The following is an 18,575-nucleotide window of genomic DNA, read 5'->3' as shown; positions in this document are numbered from 1 at the left end:
GCAGACTCTGCAAGAAAGGCGCTCTGCATTGCGGTGTAGCTTGCTGTCCAGGTCTCGAGAAGGTGCGTTTCTGGATGAGGTATCGAATATATTGCTTCCCCCTACTTATACCTCCCGAGGAGATCACGAATGTAAAATTAGAGAGATTCGAGCGCGCACGGAGGCTTTCAGACAGTCGTTCTTCCCGCGAACCATACGCGACTGGAACAGTAAAGGGAGGTAATGACAGTGGCACGTAAAGTGCCCTCCGCCACACACCGTTGGGTGACTTGCGGAGTATGATGTAGACTGGAACACATTTTACAGCATTGTGTACAGTAGAGGAAAAAAATGAAATGATCGCATGGCATTGCCGGCCGGGAGGCCCCTATCCAGGGAAGTTCGCCCGCCGAGTCTCATTGCAGTCGACGCCACATTGGGCGACTTACGTGCCGGTGATGAGGATGAAATGATGAGGAGGACAACAACCAGTCCACGAGCGGAGAAAATCTCCTACCCGGCCGGGAATCGAATCCGGGCCTGCTGCATGGGAAGCAAGCACGCAACCACTCAGCTAAGGAGGCGGACACAGTAGAGGAACAGTTCAGAGACGATGATTGCTTGTATCAGCATGAAAATACACCGTTTCATGAACTAGCCTTCCGAGGCAATGGTTTTTGGATAATAACGTTCCTGACAGGCCTGTTCAGAGTTCTGGTTCAAATGGCTCTGAGCACTATGGGACTCAACTGCTGTGGTCATCAGTCCCCTAGAACTTAGAACTACTTAAACCTAACTAAGGACATCACACACATCCATGCCCGAGGCAGGCTTCGAACCTGCGACCGTAGCAGTCGCGCGGCCCCGGACTGCGCGCCTAGAACCGCGAGACCACCGCGGCCGGCTCAGAGTTCTGGCCTGAGCCCATCGGAACACCTTTGGGATGCGTTAGAACACCGACTTTGCTCCAGACGCCAGTGTCCAACATGACTATCTTCTCTGGTTTCGGCTCTGGAGGAAAAATGGACAGCCATTCCTCCACAGAAATTTAGGCACCACACTGAAAGCATCACCATCATAGTTAACGCCGTCAGGAAAGCGAAGGGTGGGGGCAACCTATATTAATGTCCACTAATTGGTATCCCCGGGAGTAGACAACATTCCATTAGAGCTACTGACAGCCTTGGGAGAGCCAGCCCTGCTAAAACTCTTCCACCGGGTGAGCAAGATGTATCATACAGGCGAAATACCCTCAGACTCCAAGAATAATATAATAATTCCAATCGCAAAGAAAGCACGTGTCGACAGATGTGAAAATTACCGAACGATCAGTTTAATAAGCCACGGCAGCAAAATACTAACACCAATAATTCTTTACAGGCGAATGGAAAAACTAGTAGAAGCCGACCTCGAGAGAGATCAGTTTGGGTTCCGTAGAAATGTTGGAACACATGAGGCAATACTGACCTACGACTTATCTTAGAAAATAGATTAAGGAAAGGTAAACCTACGTTTCTAGCATTTGTAGACTTCGAGAAAGCTTTTGACAATGTTGACTGGAATACTCTCTTTCAAATTCTAAAGGTGGCAGGGGTAAAATACAGGGAGCGAAAGGCTATTTACAATTTGTACAGAAATAAGATGGCAGTTATAAGAGTCGAGGGGTATGAAAGGGAAGCAGTGGTTGGGAAGGGAGTGAGACAGGGTTGTAGCCTCTCCCCGATGCTATTCTATCTGTATATTGAGCAAGCAGTAAAGGAAACAGAAGAAAAATTCGGAGTAGGAATTAAAATTCATAGAGAAGAAATAAAAACTTTGAGGTTCACAAATGACATTGTAATTCTGTCACAGACAGCAAAGGACCTGGAAGAGCGGATGAAGGATTGGACAGCGTCTTGAAAGGAGGTTATAAGATGAATACCAACAAAAGCAACTCGAGGATAATGGAATGTTGTCGAATTAAATCGGATCATGCTGAGGGAATTAGATTAGGAAACGAGACACTTAAAGTAGTAAAGTAGTTTTGCTATTTGGGGAGCAAAATAACTGATTATGGTCGAAGTAGAGAGGATATAAAATGTAGACTGGCAATGGCAAGGAAAGCGTTTCTGAAGAAGGGAAATTTGTTAACATCGAGTATGCATTTGAGTGTCAGGAAGTCGTTTCTGAAAGTATTTGTATGGGTATGGAAGTGAAACATGGACGATAAATAGTTTAGACAAGAAGAGAATAGAAGCTTTCGAAATGTGGTGCTACAGAAGAATGCTGAAGATTAGATGGGTAAATCACATAACTAATGATGAGGTATTGAATAGAATTGGGGAGAAGAGAAGTTTGTGGCACAACTTGACTAGAAGAAGGGATCGGTTGGTAGGGCATTTTCTGAGGCATTAAGGGATCACCAATTTAGTTCTGGAGGGCAGCGTGGAGCGTAAAAAGCGCAGAGGGAGACCAAGAGATGAATACACTAAACGTATTCAGAAGGATGTAGGTTGCAGTAGGTACTGGGAGATGAAGAAGCTTGCACAGGATAGAGTAGCATGGAGAGCTGCATCTAAACAGTCTCTGGACTGAAGACCACAACAACAACAACAACAACAATTGGTATCCGCATACTTTTGATGAGATCGTGCATTGATGTTCTAAAAGGTTACATAAAATTTCTTGGCGGTTCGTGTACAGCGAATTACTTCATTAATTCACAGGTTTGTGTGTGATTTTTATGGTAGGCGAAGAGTACAAGCGCGTGATTGGACGTACTGCATGCGAGCAGAAGGACTGCAGATGGCAACCTCTCAGAGTTGGAGGGCGTTCCCGAGGACTGAGAGCAAGAAGAAGAACCGTATAGCTACCTATCCGTCAATGCATGTCGCTACGCCTAGGTGCACAGCTTGTATTTATGTCGCGCCCTGCACATTGGAAGCACGCGTAATGCTTGAGTGCTGGCAATGTAAAATGCTCGCCGGCGTGGTGCGCGTTCTTGCAGGCTGGTACTGGGTGTTCAGCATCATCATCACGGCGTGCTACACGGGCTCCATCATCGCCTTCGTGACGCTGCCAGTCTACCCCTCCCTGCTGGACACGTGCCAGCAGGCAGCCGACTGGCGGTTCACCGTCGGCACGCTGGGTAAGACAAGCCGCGACACGTCGGCACTGCGTCACTAGGCGACCTCGGTTTGTCTGTTCTTCGCCTACAGCCAATGTCAGTCTAACCTCTCAGGTTTGCGTGGCGCATTTGGTTAACGGTGTACTTCCAGGTTTAAGCGGAGTTATTTCCATTTTTGTATAATATTTCGGCTACCGTTACAGTTGTCCTCTTCAGGTGCTGCGGGTCGTTTTGCTGTAGTGTGTACTCCCGCCCGACTGCAGCTACACTGTGAACTACTGTTAGTCAAGTGCCGCAGTTTACGGCTGACTAAACACATAAAACAGCAGCCAGTCACTTTTTTGAAATAACTATTTATTCAGTCCATTAACTCGTTTTCGAACCTTTTCACGCTCATATTCAGATGGTTTTCATGCATAATGTTGAGTGCTGGCGGGCGGTTTTTGTAGTTAGTACCCATCCGTCTGCTTCCAGTGTGATGGCCAGTTGGTACCACGTCACTCACTCTTACTCATTGTGTATCGATATACAGCGTGACATCGAAGCTTTGCCGCATCCACCATGTGCTACACAACTGTTACAGTTACACTACTGGCCATTAATATTGCTACACCAAGAAGAAATGCAGATGACAAACGGGTATTCGTCGGACAAATATGTTATACTAGAACTGACATGTGATTAGATTTTCACGCAATTTGGGTGCATACATCCTGAGAAATCAGTACCCAGAACAACCACCTCTAGCCGTAATAACGGCATTGATAAGCCTGGGCATTGAGTCAAACAGAGCTTGGATGGCGTGAACAGGTACAGCTGCCATGCAGCTTCAACACGATACCACAGTTCATCAAGAGTACTGACTGGCGTATTGTGACGAGCCAGTTGCTCGGCCACCATTGACCAGACGTTTTCAATTAGTGAGAGATCTGGAGAATGTAGGGTTTCGCAGGGGTCGAATGAAGGGTAGAGCCACGGGTCGTAACACATCTGAAATGTAACGTCCACTGTTCAAAGTGCCGTCAATGCGAACAAGAGTTGACCGAGACGTGTAAGCAATGGCACCCCATACCGTCAGGCCGGGTGATACGCCAGTATGGCGATGACGAATACACGCTTCCAATGTGCGTTCACCGCGATGTCGCCAAACACGGATTTGGCCATCATGATGCTGTAAACAGAACCTGGATTCACCCGAAAAATGACGTTTTGCCATTCGTGCACCCACGTTCGTCGTTGAGTACACCATCGTAGGCGCTCCTGTCTGTGATGCAGCGTCAATGGTAATCGCAGCCATGGTCTCCGAGCTAATAGTCCATGCTGCTGCAAACGTCGTCGAACGGTTCGTGCAGATGGTTGTTTTCTTGCAAACGTCCCCATCGGTTGACTCAGGGATCGAGACGTGGCTGCACGATCCGTTACAGCCATGCGGATAAGATGCCTGTCACCTCGACTGATAGAGATACGCGGCCGGTGGGATCCAGCACGGCGTTCCGTATTACCCTCCTGAACCCGCCGATTCCATATTCTTCTAACAGTCATTGGATCTCGACCAACGCGAGCAGCAATGTCGCGATGCGATAAACCGCAATCGCGATAGGCTACAATCCGACCTTTATCAAAGTCGGAAACGTGATGGTACGCATTTCTCCTCCTTACACGAGGCATCACAACAACCTTTCACCACGCAACGCCGGTCAACTGCTGTTTGTGCATGAGAAATCGGTTGGAAACTTTCCCCATGTCAGCACGTTGTAGGTGTCGCCACCGGCGCCAACCTTGTGTGAATGCCCTGAAAAGCTAATCATTTGCATATCACAGGATCTTCTTCCTGTCGTTTACATTTCACGTCTGTATCACGTCATCTTCGTGGTGTAGCAATTTTAATGGCCAGTAGTGCATACGTTAACACCTAATAAAAATTGAAGTTTTAGAAAGTCTTTTCTGAAAGAGATTGCCTGGAGTGTAGATTTGCGCGGAAGTGACTATAAGCAGACGAAGGATAGTAGCTTTGAAATGTTGTGGTACGAAAGAATGCTGAAAATCATGTGGGTAGATCGAATAATTTGTGAAGAGGTACTGAATCCTAATGAGAAGAAAATATATTTATAGAACAATCTTGGTTTTTTGTGGAGGGAAGTGCTTGTTGAGGAGGAGGGAGTAGGTAAAAATCGTAGAGAGACGTCAAGAATGGAATACAGTAAGCAGGTTCAAAGAGGTGTAGATCGCAACAGCTATGCAGAGATGAACAGAACAGCACAGGACAGACTAAAGTGGAGAGCTACATCAAACCAGCCATCGTTCTGAAGACCACAACTGCGAGAAGTGCAACAGCTACGATATAACTGCCCAGAACAACGACTGTATACATTCAGCTGACAGAAGTCACGGGATACCTAACACTATCGTGTCGGACCTCCTTTTGGCCAGGATAGCGCAGTAACTGGACGTGGCCTGAACTCAACAAGTCGTTGGAAGTCTCCTGCAGAAATACTGAGCCATGTGCCTCTATAGCTGTCCATTACGTCCCATTATCTACAATATTCTTCGAACCAATCATGAACAATTATGATCGGGTGATATGGCTCTTTGTGATCCACAAAAATTCCATCGTTGTTTGGGGACATGAAGTGTATGAATGGCTGCAAATGGTCTCCAGGTAGCCAAACATAAGCATTTCCAGTCAATGATCGGTTCACAAAGGCCGGAGGCCCAATCTATTCTATGTAAACACTGCCCACACTATTATGGAGCAAATATCAGCTTGCACAGTGTCTTGTTGGCAAATGGGTCTATGGCTTCGTTGCGTCAGCGCCACACTCACACCTTACCATCAACTAAAATGGGTCTCATCTGACCAGGCGATGGTTTTCCTGTCGTACAGGGGCTAATCGATATGGTCACTAGCCGAGGGGAGTTGCTGCAGGCGATGTCGTGCTGTTAGCAAAGGTACTCGCATCGGTCCTCTGCTGCCATGGCCCATTAACCCCACATTTCGCAGCACTGTCCTACTGGATACGTTCGTCGTGCATCCCACATTGATTTCTGAGATTAATTCACGCAGTGTTGCTTGTCTGTTAACACTGACAGCTCTACGCAAACGCCAGTACTCTCGGTCGTTAAGTGAAGGCCGTCGGCCACTGCATTGTCCACGGTGAGAGGAAATGCCTGAAATTTGATATTCTCGGCACACACTATACACTGTGGAGATCGGAATATCGAATTCCCTAACGAGTTTAGAAACGTCCCATGCGTCTAGCTCCAATTAATATTCCGCCTTCAAAGTCTGTTAATTCCCGTCATGCGACCATAATCACGCCAGAAACTTTTTCACGTGACTCACCTGAGTTTAAATGACTACTCCGCCATTGCGCTGCCCTTTTATACCTGGCGCACGCGATACTACCACCATGTGTATATGTGCGTATCGCTATGGCTTTGTCAGCTCCGTGTATGTAAAAATATAGAACGATTGAGAAAATCCTGTTCTCTGTCAACAAAAATAACCAACAAAAAATGCCATTTTAATGTTCCACGAAGTGGCGAAACAGTAATAAACTTCAAAAAACAATTTTTCAACTTCGATGTCATCTATAACTTTTTGCTTGCTTATGAAACTTGATCGTGGAAATGGATTTACTGCATTGCTTCCATGCGTTTTAGTTTTAATGTTGACTGACATAATTAAACTTAAATAAAATGTGTTTATAAACCTCCTTTTTGGCTTGGTTGAAAAAAACGTAACCCAGGACGAGCATACGGCTGGATGAATGTGGAAAAGTCGGGAAACCGCAATAGGCTAGTAGATCTGATTTTTAACAGCGTATGACTGCATCAGGGCAATCCTCGTCCCTTCAGTTTGTCACATTATTGTGCAGTCAGGCCAGCAAGACTGCAGAATTTGTAGCTCTAGGACTCCCTTAGCTGCTGTGTTGCACACCATAGAACTTGAGAAAGTGCCCACCACTGAACATATTTACGACCTTGAAATTTCACAATTTTTTCCTTTCTTCTATCACAGAATATGGTACTAACTAATTTACCTCTCAAGATTACCTACAGATAATCATTTCGAGATTAAAGCTCTTCTGTCCGTATTTGCTTATTAATAGATTTGTTTTTCAAGAGGGCCTGCCTTGAGAAAAACACAATTTTTATCTTTTCTTTCATTTCCTAGACATGTTTCACTGAAGTTCCAACATCGTCACTGGGCTTTTATTATGTCTCTACAAACATAATAAATTTAAAAAAGTAGTAATTAAATAAATAAACGCACACCCATTGAGCTTCAGACACACACACAAATGACAGACAAATCTCACAAAAGCCCAAAACTCCCGCCCAGAAAACGTTCAACTGTTCAGCAGGTTGTTTCTGTTGTTTGTAAACAGTGACAGTGAAAGGTATTTGGTGCACGTCTTCACAGTGAAGATAATGGGGAAACTAGAAAAAAGGGAAACATATTGCAAACACTCACACAAACACACACAAGTCTTCCACACAGTATTCAATAATGTTAGGCGTAATCTCAATATTTCCAGTCGTAAAATTTCGAAGTAAATATCTGTTCTACTTTATGTTCTATATGGCCCCAGATAAGAAACTGTGAAAGAAAACAACTAGAATAAAAAACATAAAAATCAAGGAAAACCGAAGCATGTATTATAGCAAAACTTTACTGTTTTTTCAAATTTGCAAATACTGTCTTAATTTCCTTTTTTTTTTTTTTAGAAAGGTGCTAAGAGCCCACTGAAACCTGACTGGAAAATAAAAGAAAAGATAAAAATTGTGTTTTGGTCATGGCAGGCTCTCTCCAGAAACAAATCTATTACGTACGGATGTACAGAACACTAAACAAGTGAAGTGTGCTCATGATACGATACGAAAGCAGAGAACGACAGCAGCGCTCCAAGTAGCCTGGCAGCCAACCAAGGTCGGCCCTACCAGCTTAAGCCCCTCCGTATAGAGGTACACACATACAGTACATCATGGCAGTGTCTTCCAGAGAGCACTACAGTAACTTTGTCGTGTAAAACTGAATGTGTATTCAACAAGCCATCACAGGATCTCTTTGTCCACCGAACACAGTAAACTACTGTTGTCTTTCAGTTGTCCAGCAAAGGGATGGGCGTGCTTATAGAAACTGGTCAGATGATGGGCACTTGAACTGCTGCAATGTTTATCTTGTTCTGGGAGTTGTCACCACAGACCACTCGCCTGGCAATCTGCAGTTCAAAAAAATGGTTCAAATGACTCTGAGCACTATGGGACTTAACTTCTGAGGTCATCAGTCCCCTAGAACTTAGAAGTACGTAAACCTAACTAATCTAAGGACCGGAGGGTGACGCTAAGAAATTGTTACCCCAAGGTCCGGTACCGCCTAGACTATATGGACTCCCGAAGGTTCACAAAGAGGGGGTACCATTACGCCCCATTGTCAGCAACATCAGGGCACCTACATATTTGTTGGCCAAATACCTGACGGGAATATTAAGTCCTTATGTGGGTAAATGCCCTCATCACATCCGTAATTCCGTGGATTTTGTTAAACGCCTTGATAGCTTCAGGTTGGATGAGTCAGATATCATGGTGAGTTTTGACGTCGTTTCCTTGTTTACGAGGGTACCCCTGCGAGAGTCGCTAGAGTTGATTGGTCAGAGGTTTGACGAGAATACCACTGAACTTTTTAGGCATGTCTTGACTTCCACGTATTTTCTTTTTAATGGAGAATACTACGAACAAACGGAGGGAGTCGCCATGGGTAGCCCACTCTCACCGGTGGTGGCGAATTTGTACATGGAGAACTTCGAGGAGGAAGCCCTGTCGTCATCCGAATGGAAACCTACTTGCTTTTTCCGTTACGTGGACGACACGTTCGTCATCTGGCCACATGGTATGGATAAACTCCTTGACTTCCTTACACATCTAAACTCCATACACCCCAACATCAAATTCACTATGGAGACTGAAAAGGAGGGTAAATTACCTTTCCTTGACGTCTTGGTCAGGAGAAGGGCTGACGGCACCCTAGGTCATGGGGTGTATCGAAAGACAACACACACTGATCTGTATTTGCACGCAAACAGCTGCCACCACCCTTCACAGAGGAATGGGGTACTTAAAACACTAGTGCATAGGGCGCGCACTATCTCTGACACAGATAGTCTACCGCAGGAATTGGAACATCTGAGAACTGTGTTTCGAAAAAATGGGTACTCAGAGTGGCAGATCCAACGTGCTCTCCGCCCAACCACTGCAGCACAACCTGTTGATATGGATGAAGTCACGAGGGAGGAGGTAGGCACTGCATTTATTCCATACACAGGCGCACTCTCGGGGAAAATCGCCCGCATTCTGAAGAAACACCGTGTCAGAACCGTGTTTTGTCCTCCGAATAAAACTCGTGCACTGGTGGGGAGCGCCAAAGATGACCTCGGTTTGAGGAAGGCTGGCGTGTACCAGATTCCGTGTCAATGTGGCAAGTCGTATATTGGTCAGACGATGCGTACTGTCGAGGATCGATGCCGTGAACACCAGAGGCACACTCGACTAATGTATCCGAGCAAGTCGGCGGTCGCTGAACATTGTTTGTCGGAAAATCACGCTATGGAGTATGACCGCACGAGGATTCTGGTACAGACGTCGAGATACTGGGACAGCGTTGTTAGAGAGGCCATCGAAATTCGCACCAATGACGACCTCATAAACCGTGATTGTGGCTATAATCTTAGCAAGGCTTGGGAACCAGCGATTGGGTTAATCAAGAGTAAATCGAGCAAACGCATAGTTGTGACGACCACGGCGGACAGAGCCATCACACCGACGTCATCTCAGACGCCGTCGCAATCTGTTCCACCGCGAGACCGTGGCGCGGGGCGCGGACGGCGGAGGGAGCACGCCGCGGGCGGAGTGTATTTAAATCGGCCGCCGCCGCGACCGAACCAAGTTCCCCCTGAGCAACCATAGCGTACGGATCTCCGTGCCGGCACGTTCACAGGAGCTCAGTCCGTCAGTTCACCTGATGATGGCGACATGTTTGATCGCCGAAATATTGTGCCCATTGGACACTCTAGACCGGCAGTACACCCGTGGATATTTTGATTATCAAATACGCCGGGAGAAACTCAAGAATCACATTGCTAAAAATGTGTGAGCATTCTGTAATGAATAAAAAGCCTGTACCTAGATTCCAGGAGGGGACAAGTGTCCCATCTTGCCCCTACCTTGCAGACGCCTATGGTCGCACGTCATTGTAGCGTCGCACCTTTATGAAACGCTGACACATCCATTAGCAGTGTGCCAATGGTGCTAACACGTATCCTAATGGGGACGGCCAGAATAACTAACAGAGTAAATTGCTCGCTGCATGGAGATGTCCGCCGGTTCTAACTGGAATTCTCGTAATGCGATAGTCCACCGGAAAACGCTTGCTACAGGTGCATTGACCCCTCTTGCCAAACACAGAGCAACTTTCCAGACCATTGCTGAGGTGTTGATGACCTAAGATAGTCCCATAGTGCTCAGAACCATTTGAACCATTTTTTATGCAACTCTCCACACTAGTTTCTCTAGTGCAAGTCATTTCGTATCTGCTTAACTTCTGTATCCTTCACCCATTTAAACCCGCTTTCTGTTCTATGACTACTTTTGGCAATCTTACCCTCCAACTCTCGTACACTCCCCTTCATTACCAAATTAATAATTCCTTGGTGAATCAGGGTATATTCTATCATCCTATTTCTTCTTTCTTTGGTCAAATTGTGCCAAGATGATTTTTCCACCCCAGTTCTATTCAGTATCTCTTCGTTAGACACTGAAAATATCCACACACAAAAAAAAAAAATGGTTCAAATGGCTCTGAGCACTATGGGACTCAACTGCTGAGGTCATCAGTCCCCTAGAACTTAGAACTACTTAAACCTAACTAACCTAAGGACATCACACACATCCATGCCCGAGGCAGGCTTCGAACCTGCGACCGTAGCAGTCGCGCGGCCCCGGACTGAGCGCCTAGAACCGCTAGACCACCGCGGCCGGCTGAAAATATCCATTTAAACTGCAGCACTATTCTGTAATACCAATTTTCAAATGCTCCTATTCTCTTGACATCCTCTATCTGTCTGTGCTATTTATCGATCACATTTTACTTCCGTATAAGGCTACACTCCAATCTAATGCAGTCAGTGTTACTTTTATTGTTTACTTTACGTGAGACAAGGGCCTTAGCGACCACACGCCTGCTCTACGAGTCTCTTCCATTTCTTTCTGTCGAGTCGCTACTTGTCCATTTGGTGTTGACGTTCGTCCTAATAATGTCCTCCTAGTTGTTATCTCGACACCTAATTCTGGGTCTTGCTCTTCTTCTGGTTCCATCTATTGTTTCACAGAATGCTGTTCTAGGTAGTCTAATCTCCGTCGTTCTTGATATATTGCCTGTCCAATTCATCCATCTCTTCTTTAGCACTTCGACAATATTATTGTGTTGGTACAGCTCTCTTAATTCTTGAAATTCTTCATTTTTACTTATCGTCCATTCCATTTCATTTTTATAATAAACAAGTCCAAAAATTCTCCGTGGTATTTTTCTTTCGAATATTAGCAGTTTTTCTTAATCTTTCTTGCTAAATATTTTATATGTGTTCACTCGGACATGTCCGAAAGAAAAGACACTACATATATAATTAAAGCTAGTGCGACCAATTGATCACTTCAGTGTGGATGCACATCAGATGCACACCGCGATCGAACTCTTATGGGGATCGGCTAAATGCCGTGAGTAACGAGGATAATGAGCAAGGGTCATTACATCAGCATTGTGTGGATAAACTGAGAATTTGGGTCTGATGGGAGGTGAGTTAGGATAGCCCCGCAGTTGCGATGGCGCAGTGGTCAGAGCGTCTGCCTAGTCGGCATGAGACCTGGGTTCAGATCCTGGTCTGGCACAAATTTTCAACTTCACCCATGGATTTCAAGCAGTGCCCACTTGCAGCTAATGTCATCAGTTCCTTTGTGTCTTGTTTCTAAATGTCAATTCTTCACATCCATACAATTTTACCTGGATTGAACTCCAAATTAAGATGCTAGTACTAATTGTACTTTTCTTTATGATTTTGCAAAAACAAAAAGATCTTTGGTTCGTTGCTGATAGATGGGAATCTCTTTCTACATGCATTCTATTGTAGTTTCTAAAAAGACTCCCCAAATACTTGAAGCTGTTACCTGTCTCGAAAGTTAACCCATCTACAGCCAAATGTGCATCACTTCGGATTTTCTTACTTGTGACCGATAATCCGTCTTTTCTTCATTAACACATAATCCTGTTTTCTCAGTGACTATCTAATAATTTTTATCATTATTATTAATTCTGCTTTGGAACTAAGTATTAGTGCTTCATCATCTGTGTAGGCAAGACTTAATATTCACCTCCTGTACTAGGATACCTTGTGGGTTAGTTTTAGTAAATTCTCTGTCGATCTTCCCTAAAACGAGGTTAAACAAAATAGGTGAACTGGCGTCACTTTCTCACACTCCAGTGAACGTCTTAAAAGTTTCAGGCGTCTTTATCCGAAACTAAGTAATCTGATTAACTTCGACGGTATTTCAAATTCCTTCGCTATATTTAGGAATGTTTAGCGGTTTGCGCTATCGTATACCTTTTAGCAATCTAGAAATAATATGTGGACATCTGCACTGAATTCCCATGCCTTCTCAGTTAGTTGCCTTAGAGCGCCCCAGTGTTACTTGCCGTAACACAACTACATTCCATTACCATTGTTCTACTTTTATTTGTATTCATCTTAAAATCTTTTCCAAAACACAATCTAGAGTGTTATTCAATTAATCTTACAAGTATTTTCCCATCTGTGACAGAATTTCAGTGACAAGAGCAGACATTAATGTCTTCACTTCCTCTCCCTGAGCCTTAATTCCTTTTTGAAATTTATCTTGATTGTCACTTACATCTTGCTCTGTGAAGAGATACAAAACATTTGGGACAGGCGTTAACCATATTTAACTTTCCCCTTAACTACTACCTCCCTCTCGCTCCTACACTACTGGCCATTAAAATTGTTACACCACGAAGATGACGTGCTACAGACTCGAAATGTAAACTACAGGAAGAAGATCCTGTGATACGCAAATGATTAGCTTTTCCGGGCATTAACACAAGGTTGGCGCCGGTGGCGACACCTACAACGTGCTGACATGAGGAAAGTTTCCAACCGATTTCTCATACACAAACAACAGTCGACCGGCGTTGCCTGGTGAAACGTTGTTGTGATGCCTCGTGTAAGGAGGAGAAATGCGACCATCACGTTTCCGACTTTGATAAAGATTGGATTGTAGTCTATCGCGATTGCGGTTTATCGTATCGCGACATTGCTACTCGCGTTGGTCGAGATCCAATGTCTGTTAGCAGAATATGGAATCGGTGGGTTCAGGAGGGTAATACGAAACGCCGTGCTGGATCTCAACGGCCTGGCGTCACTAGCAGTCGAGATGACAGACATCTTATCCGCATGGCTGTAACGGATCGTGCAGCCACGTCTCGACCCCTGAGTCAACAGATGGGGACGTTTGCAAGACAACAACCATCTGAACGAACAGTACGACGGCGTTTGCAACAGCATGGACTATCAGCTCGGTGACCATGGCTGCGGTTACCCTTGACCCTGCATCAAAGACAGGAGCGCTTGCGATGGTGTAACCAACGACGAACGTGGGTGCACGAATGGCAAAACGTCATTTTTTCGGATGGATCCAGATTCTGTTTACAGCATCATAATGGTCGCATCCTTGTTTGGCGACATCGCGGTGAACGCATATTGGAAGGGTGTATTCGTCATCGCCATACTGACATATCACCCGGCGTCATAGTATGGGGTGCCATTGGTTACACGTCTCGGTCACCTATTGTTCGCATTGACGGCACTTTGAACAGTGGACGTCACATTTCAGGTGTGTTACCACCCGTGGCTCTACCCTTCATTCGATCCCTGCGAAACCCTACATTTAGGCAGGATAATGCACAACCGCATGTTGTAGGTCCTGTACAGGCCTTTCAGGATACAGAAAATGTTCGACTGCTGCCCTGGTCAGCACATTCTCCAGATCTCTCATCAATTGAAGACGTCTGGTCAATGGTGGTCGAACAAATGGCTTGTCACAATACGCCATTCACTACTCTTGATGAACTATGGTATCGTGTTGAAGCTGCATGGGCAGCCATCCAAACTCTGTTTGACTCAATGCTCAGACTTATCAATGCCGCTATTACGGCCAGAGGTGGTTGTTCTGGGTACTAATTTCTCAGGATCTATGCACCCAAATTGCATGAAAATGTAATCACATGTCAGTTCTAGTGTAATATATTTGCCTAATGAATACCTGTTTAAAATCTGCATTTCTTCTTGGTGTAGCAATTTTAATGGCCAGTAGTGTATGTTTTATCCCTGTCTTCTTCATAAACCTAATGATAGTATTTCAGACAACGCTGAAAGCTTTTACTAGAGCTGTAAGAGAATGCTAACCGTTGGCAAATATCATATTTTGCTATCTTTGAGTAACTGTTAGGAACGAAAGGAATTTGACACCGTTACGTGATATGTAGCTTCTGTTTACGTAAAAATGTATTAAACTGTTAACGTTAAGAATATTTTAAACTGAAACTTCCTGGCAGATTAAAACTGTGTGCCTGACCGAGACTCGAACTCGGGACCTTTGCCTTTCGCGGGCAAGTGCTCTACCAACTGAGCTACCGAAGCACGACTCACGTCCGGTACTCACAGCTTGACTTCTGCCAATATCCGTCTCCTACCTTCCAAACCAGGCAAGTTAGCAGACGTAGAACGAACAATGGCACATGTAAACCATCCACCTCCACTCTTCTCAGAAACTCCAGTAAGAGTCAAGTACAACGTGCACCCAACAAAGGTAACAGGTCCTTTCAAAACTTCTACATTACCAACATTTACATTGTCGAGACTTATACCAACTGTCCTTATTTCTTTATAAACCTGTAAAGTTTGGAAGGTAGGAGACGGATACTGGCAGAAGTAAAGCTGTGAGTACCGGACGTGAGTCGTGCTTCGGTAGCTCAGTTGGTAGAGCACTTGACCGCGAAAGGCAAAGGTCCCGAGTTCGAGTCTCGGTCGGGCACACAGTTTTAATCTGCCAAGAAGTTTCGTATCAGCGCACACTCCGCTGCAGAGTGAAAATCTCATTCTGGATATTTTAAACTGTTTGCTGCGTTCTAAATACTGATAGTTTTGGATTTTTTTGTGGGAAGGGGGCTGGGTTAAATGGCCTATACATAGAAACAGCGAGGCCATCAGTGCCTCGTTGAAGAGATAGTGCATCTGCAGTCAGTGACAAGCTAGAAATTTCATCTAATTGTTATGTAGCAGTGGTAAAATCAACTCAAAGCAATATTAATAACAGAAAAGAGAAATAGTTAAACGAGAAATAAAAATGTATGTGTCAGGCTGGTCTGCAGTTCAGAGAGCAGTCCGCCCTTCTTCTCGTCGGAAAGCAGCGCATAAGACGGCGCTGCTGCTTAACTGGGCTTGCGTTTTTCAGTGCTGAACTGCCCACGCAAGGCCTCTCGCTGTGAGAGCACGATTCTCGCCCCGCTCCCCACGGTGTCGGTATACGGTTGATCAGAGACGTAGTGGGCAGTGATCCACTGCCCCGGCAGCTCCAGGATTGAACAGCTAGGCTGCCCTGGCGTACCTGCAAGCTAAGGTCCTCATCAGCTTCCCATACTGGGGCCAGGCGACACGGCCCCCATGGTGGTAGAGCTGAGATGCTGACAGAGCGGTATTAGTTCAGAAGACCAGGGTATTCCTCATAGCTGCACGTGTTTGGTCTGTGCTACGCCTTTTGCCTCTGCATTAAACACTTTGCCAGCCGCCAGATTGGAAACGCTTGTGACACCTTGTTTCTGCGTTAAATATTTCCGCACAGCTACAGGCAGGCCTATCTCGCAACATTGTGATGGTTATGTTGTATTTCATAAAGCACGACACCTGTGCTCCCCTAAAGCTGGCCCCGCTGCAATTCTCTTTCTAAGTTTCTAACTGGCTCACCCACATTTTTACTTAACCTACAGTTGGATGAGGAAGTGCAAGAGCGTATGAAGCTGTGGATCGGTCAGTGGCCGACCGCGTAGTTACAGTAATTGATCGTCTAGTCTCCCAGTGGTGATTACATTTGAATGAAACCAGTCCACGATTCCCTTGTGGCGAATGTTCGTTTTCCCCAAGCACCATTTGTAAAGCCGTAGGCAGTCGACGTGATCCGGACGCACCTATAGGTCTACACCAGCGGGATGTGGGTGCAGGAGAGGGCGGCTGGGAGCGCTGGTTCCACAACTCGTCGGACGCGGCCATGAACCGCGTGCTGGAGCGCGTCGAGCTGCTGCCCGACGTGCACTCGGCGCTGCTCAACGTCACCTCCAGCTGGCGTCGCTCCTACGCCTTCCTGGGGCCGAGGGCGCTGCTCGACTTCATCATCAGGACCAACTACAGCGTCAGGTCAGCGCCACCTACAAACTATCCTCTCGTCTGAGCTCAATATGTAGCGCTCTTTTAATGACTCAAAAGCACTGTCTGGATCACTGTCATATATCAGTGATGACCAATTCAGATCAGTAGATCATCTTCAGATCTGGTGCTGCAAGTGGTAAGAAGTAAAATAAAAATGATTTCTACTGACGAACTGCCCTTTGTGGCACCATAGTTCAATTCTATTATCTTGGCGGCTCGCGCATGCCCGCCCAGATGGCTGCGTTGCCAGTTGCACGCGCCAAGAGAAGCTGCGCCATAGTGCAGTATAATTAGCAAACTTACGTCTAGGGGGGAGCGCGCAGTTTATGAAGTAAAGCAATCACGGCCGCATTAACCCTTTCGCTGCCTCAGAGACGTGCTCCCCGCATTCAGCCCTGTGCGCGATTTTGTCATCACTGCACTGCTCGCCTGTGCAGACACATGGTGTTCCCACTGCTTTGACACACTTATCATTCGATTTGACAATAACTATTTGGCCCAAAAATTTGATTTTTACACATCTTCCTGACTGCTACCTTCGCCCCATAAATGACTTAATTTTGTTTCGATGTTCAACGCAGTTATTCTGCAGCATTAAATGTAGTAAACCATTGCACGAAATTTTGAAGAGTTTGCAGAGGTAAAAGTCCATAGCGTATACTCTCCTTATGGTGGATTTTACTTCCCACTAGAAATTTCAAAAAATTACACTCAAACGAATAAAATTCGTGAAGTAAGACACTTCGATATTGTTTTTAAATAAAGAAAATATTAAGCACCGAACAAAATTTCAGCTCAGAACCTTTTACTTAGCAGCCAAACACTTTACCATTTATGCTAACGCAGCTCGTCGTTCAACAGAGTTCCTGGCGTACTTTAAAAAGTCACGCAAAATACCGACAGACACTGTTGGTATGACTATGAATTACTCACGTTTCGTCGAAGTACAATAGGAAATAAACAATTACCGCTCTTCTTTATTGCGAAAGAGCGGTTGGTGAGAATAAATTTCCTTGCTATCGCCTGAATTAGGAGGCTTATTACTTGTTTGGTTTAATTATTTAATAGAACATGAAGCCGTTGGTATAAAGAATGCTTTCTCCAAACTTTCTTTTATAGAATGTCTGTATTAAGACATAGCTTTTGTTCAGTTACTTTATTTATGACTGAACGTTTCTAAAACTGAAGACACTCGTCCGTGCTCTCCACTGCAGTCGAGCTCTGGCAACGTCGATCTCTGTTCATCGGCTGACTGTGTTTTGTGACGTCAAATGCGCAGAACGGATCTAAACTCGACCGCCGTCATAAATGACGCGCACTTTAGATCTGATGATGACCAGCTGATCAAATCCAAACCCGTCATCACTGATAAAATATGAAGTGGTGCAAGCAGTGTTTTCCATCATTATGCCAACAGGGATCACAGTTTGACTAGACATACCGTCAAGTATAAAGCACTCTTTTATTCAACGCAGCCTATATACTCCATCCGAACAGACCTTAGAAGACCCAACAGTACCGACCGACCACCCCTTCGTCCTCAGTCGATAGGCATCACTGGATGAGGATACAAAGGGACACGCGATCACCACACTGCTCTCCTGCCCGTTGTCAGTTTTCGTGACAATAGCTGCAACTCCTCAGTCAAGCAGCTCCTCAATTGTCCTCACAAGGGCTGAGTGCACCCCGCTTCCAATAGTGTTCGATCCAAGTGCTAGCCAAGCAACACAGCACTGAACTTGGGTTAGCTAACGGGAACCGGTGTTATCACTGCTGCAACGCCTTTGGCCAACATATATACAGGGTGACTCACTGATGTTAAGAAATTAAGATACATTGAGAAATATAGATCCCATATCGAAACAGTACAGAACAAATTCTCGTCGATAATTTACAAGTCATACTTAGGAAATTCTACAACAAACACATTTAGAAAGAGTAAA

At 45.3% G+C, this 18,575-nt stretch overlaps 1 protein-coding gene across 1 annotated transcript in view; it reads left to right on the top strand.

Annotated features, from left to right (window-relative positions):
• Nucleotides 1-18,575, top strand: part of LOC126358740 (ionotropic receptor 21a) — a 227,825-nt gene that overhangs the window by 144,732 nt on the left and 64,518 nt on the right. Inside the window, exons 7-8 of the mRNA XM_050007578.1 lie at nt 2,966-3,106; nt 16,428-16,620. Of these exons, the coding sequence (XP_049863535.1) occupies nt 2,966-3,106; nt 16,428-16,620 (334 nt within the window). The remainder of the gene's footprint in view (nt 1-2,965; nt 3,107-16,427; nt 16,621-18,575) is intronic.

Source organism: Schistocerca gregaria, chromosome 1 (genome assembly GCF_023897955.1).
Source record: "Schistocerca gregaria isolate iqSchGreg1 chromosome 1, iqSchGreg1.2, whole genome shotgun sequence".
Lineage (NCBI taxonomy): Eukaryota > Metazoa > Arthropoda > Insecta > Orthoptera > Acrididae > Schistocerca > Schistocerca gregaria.
Note: the sequence above shows the minus strand (reverse complement) of the source record. Positions and strands in the feature narration are given on the sequence as shown.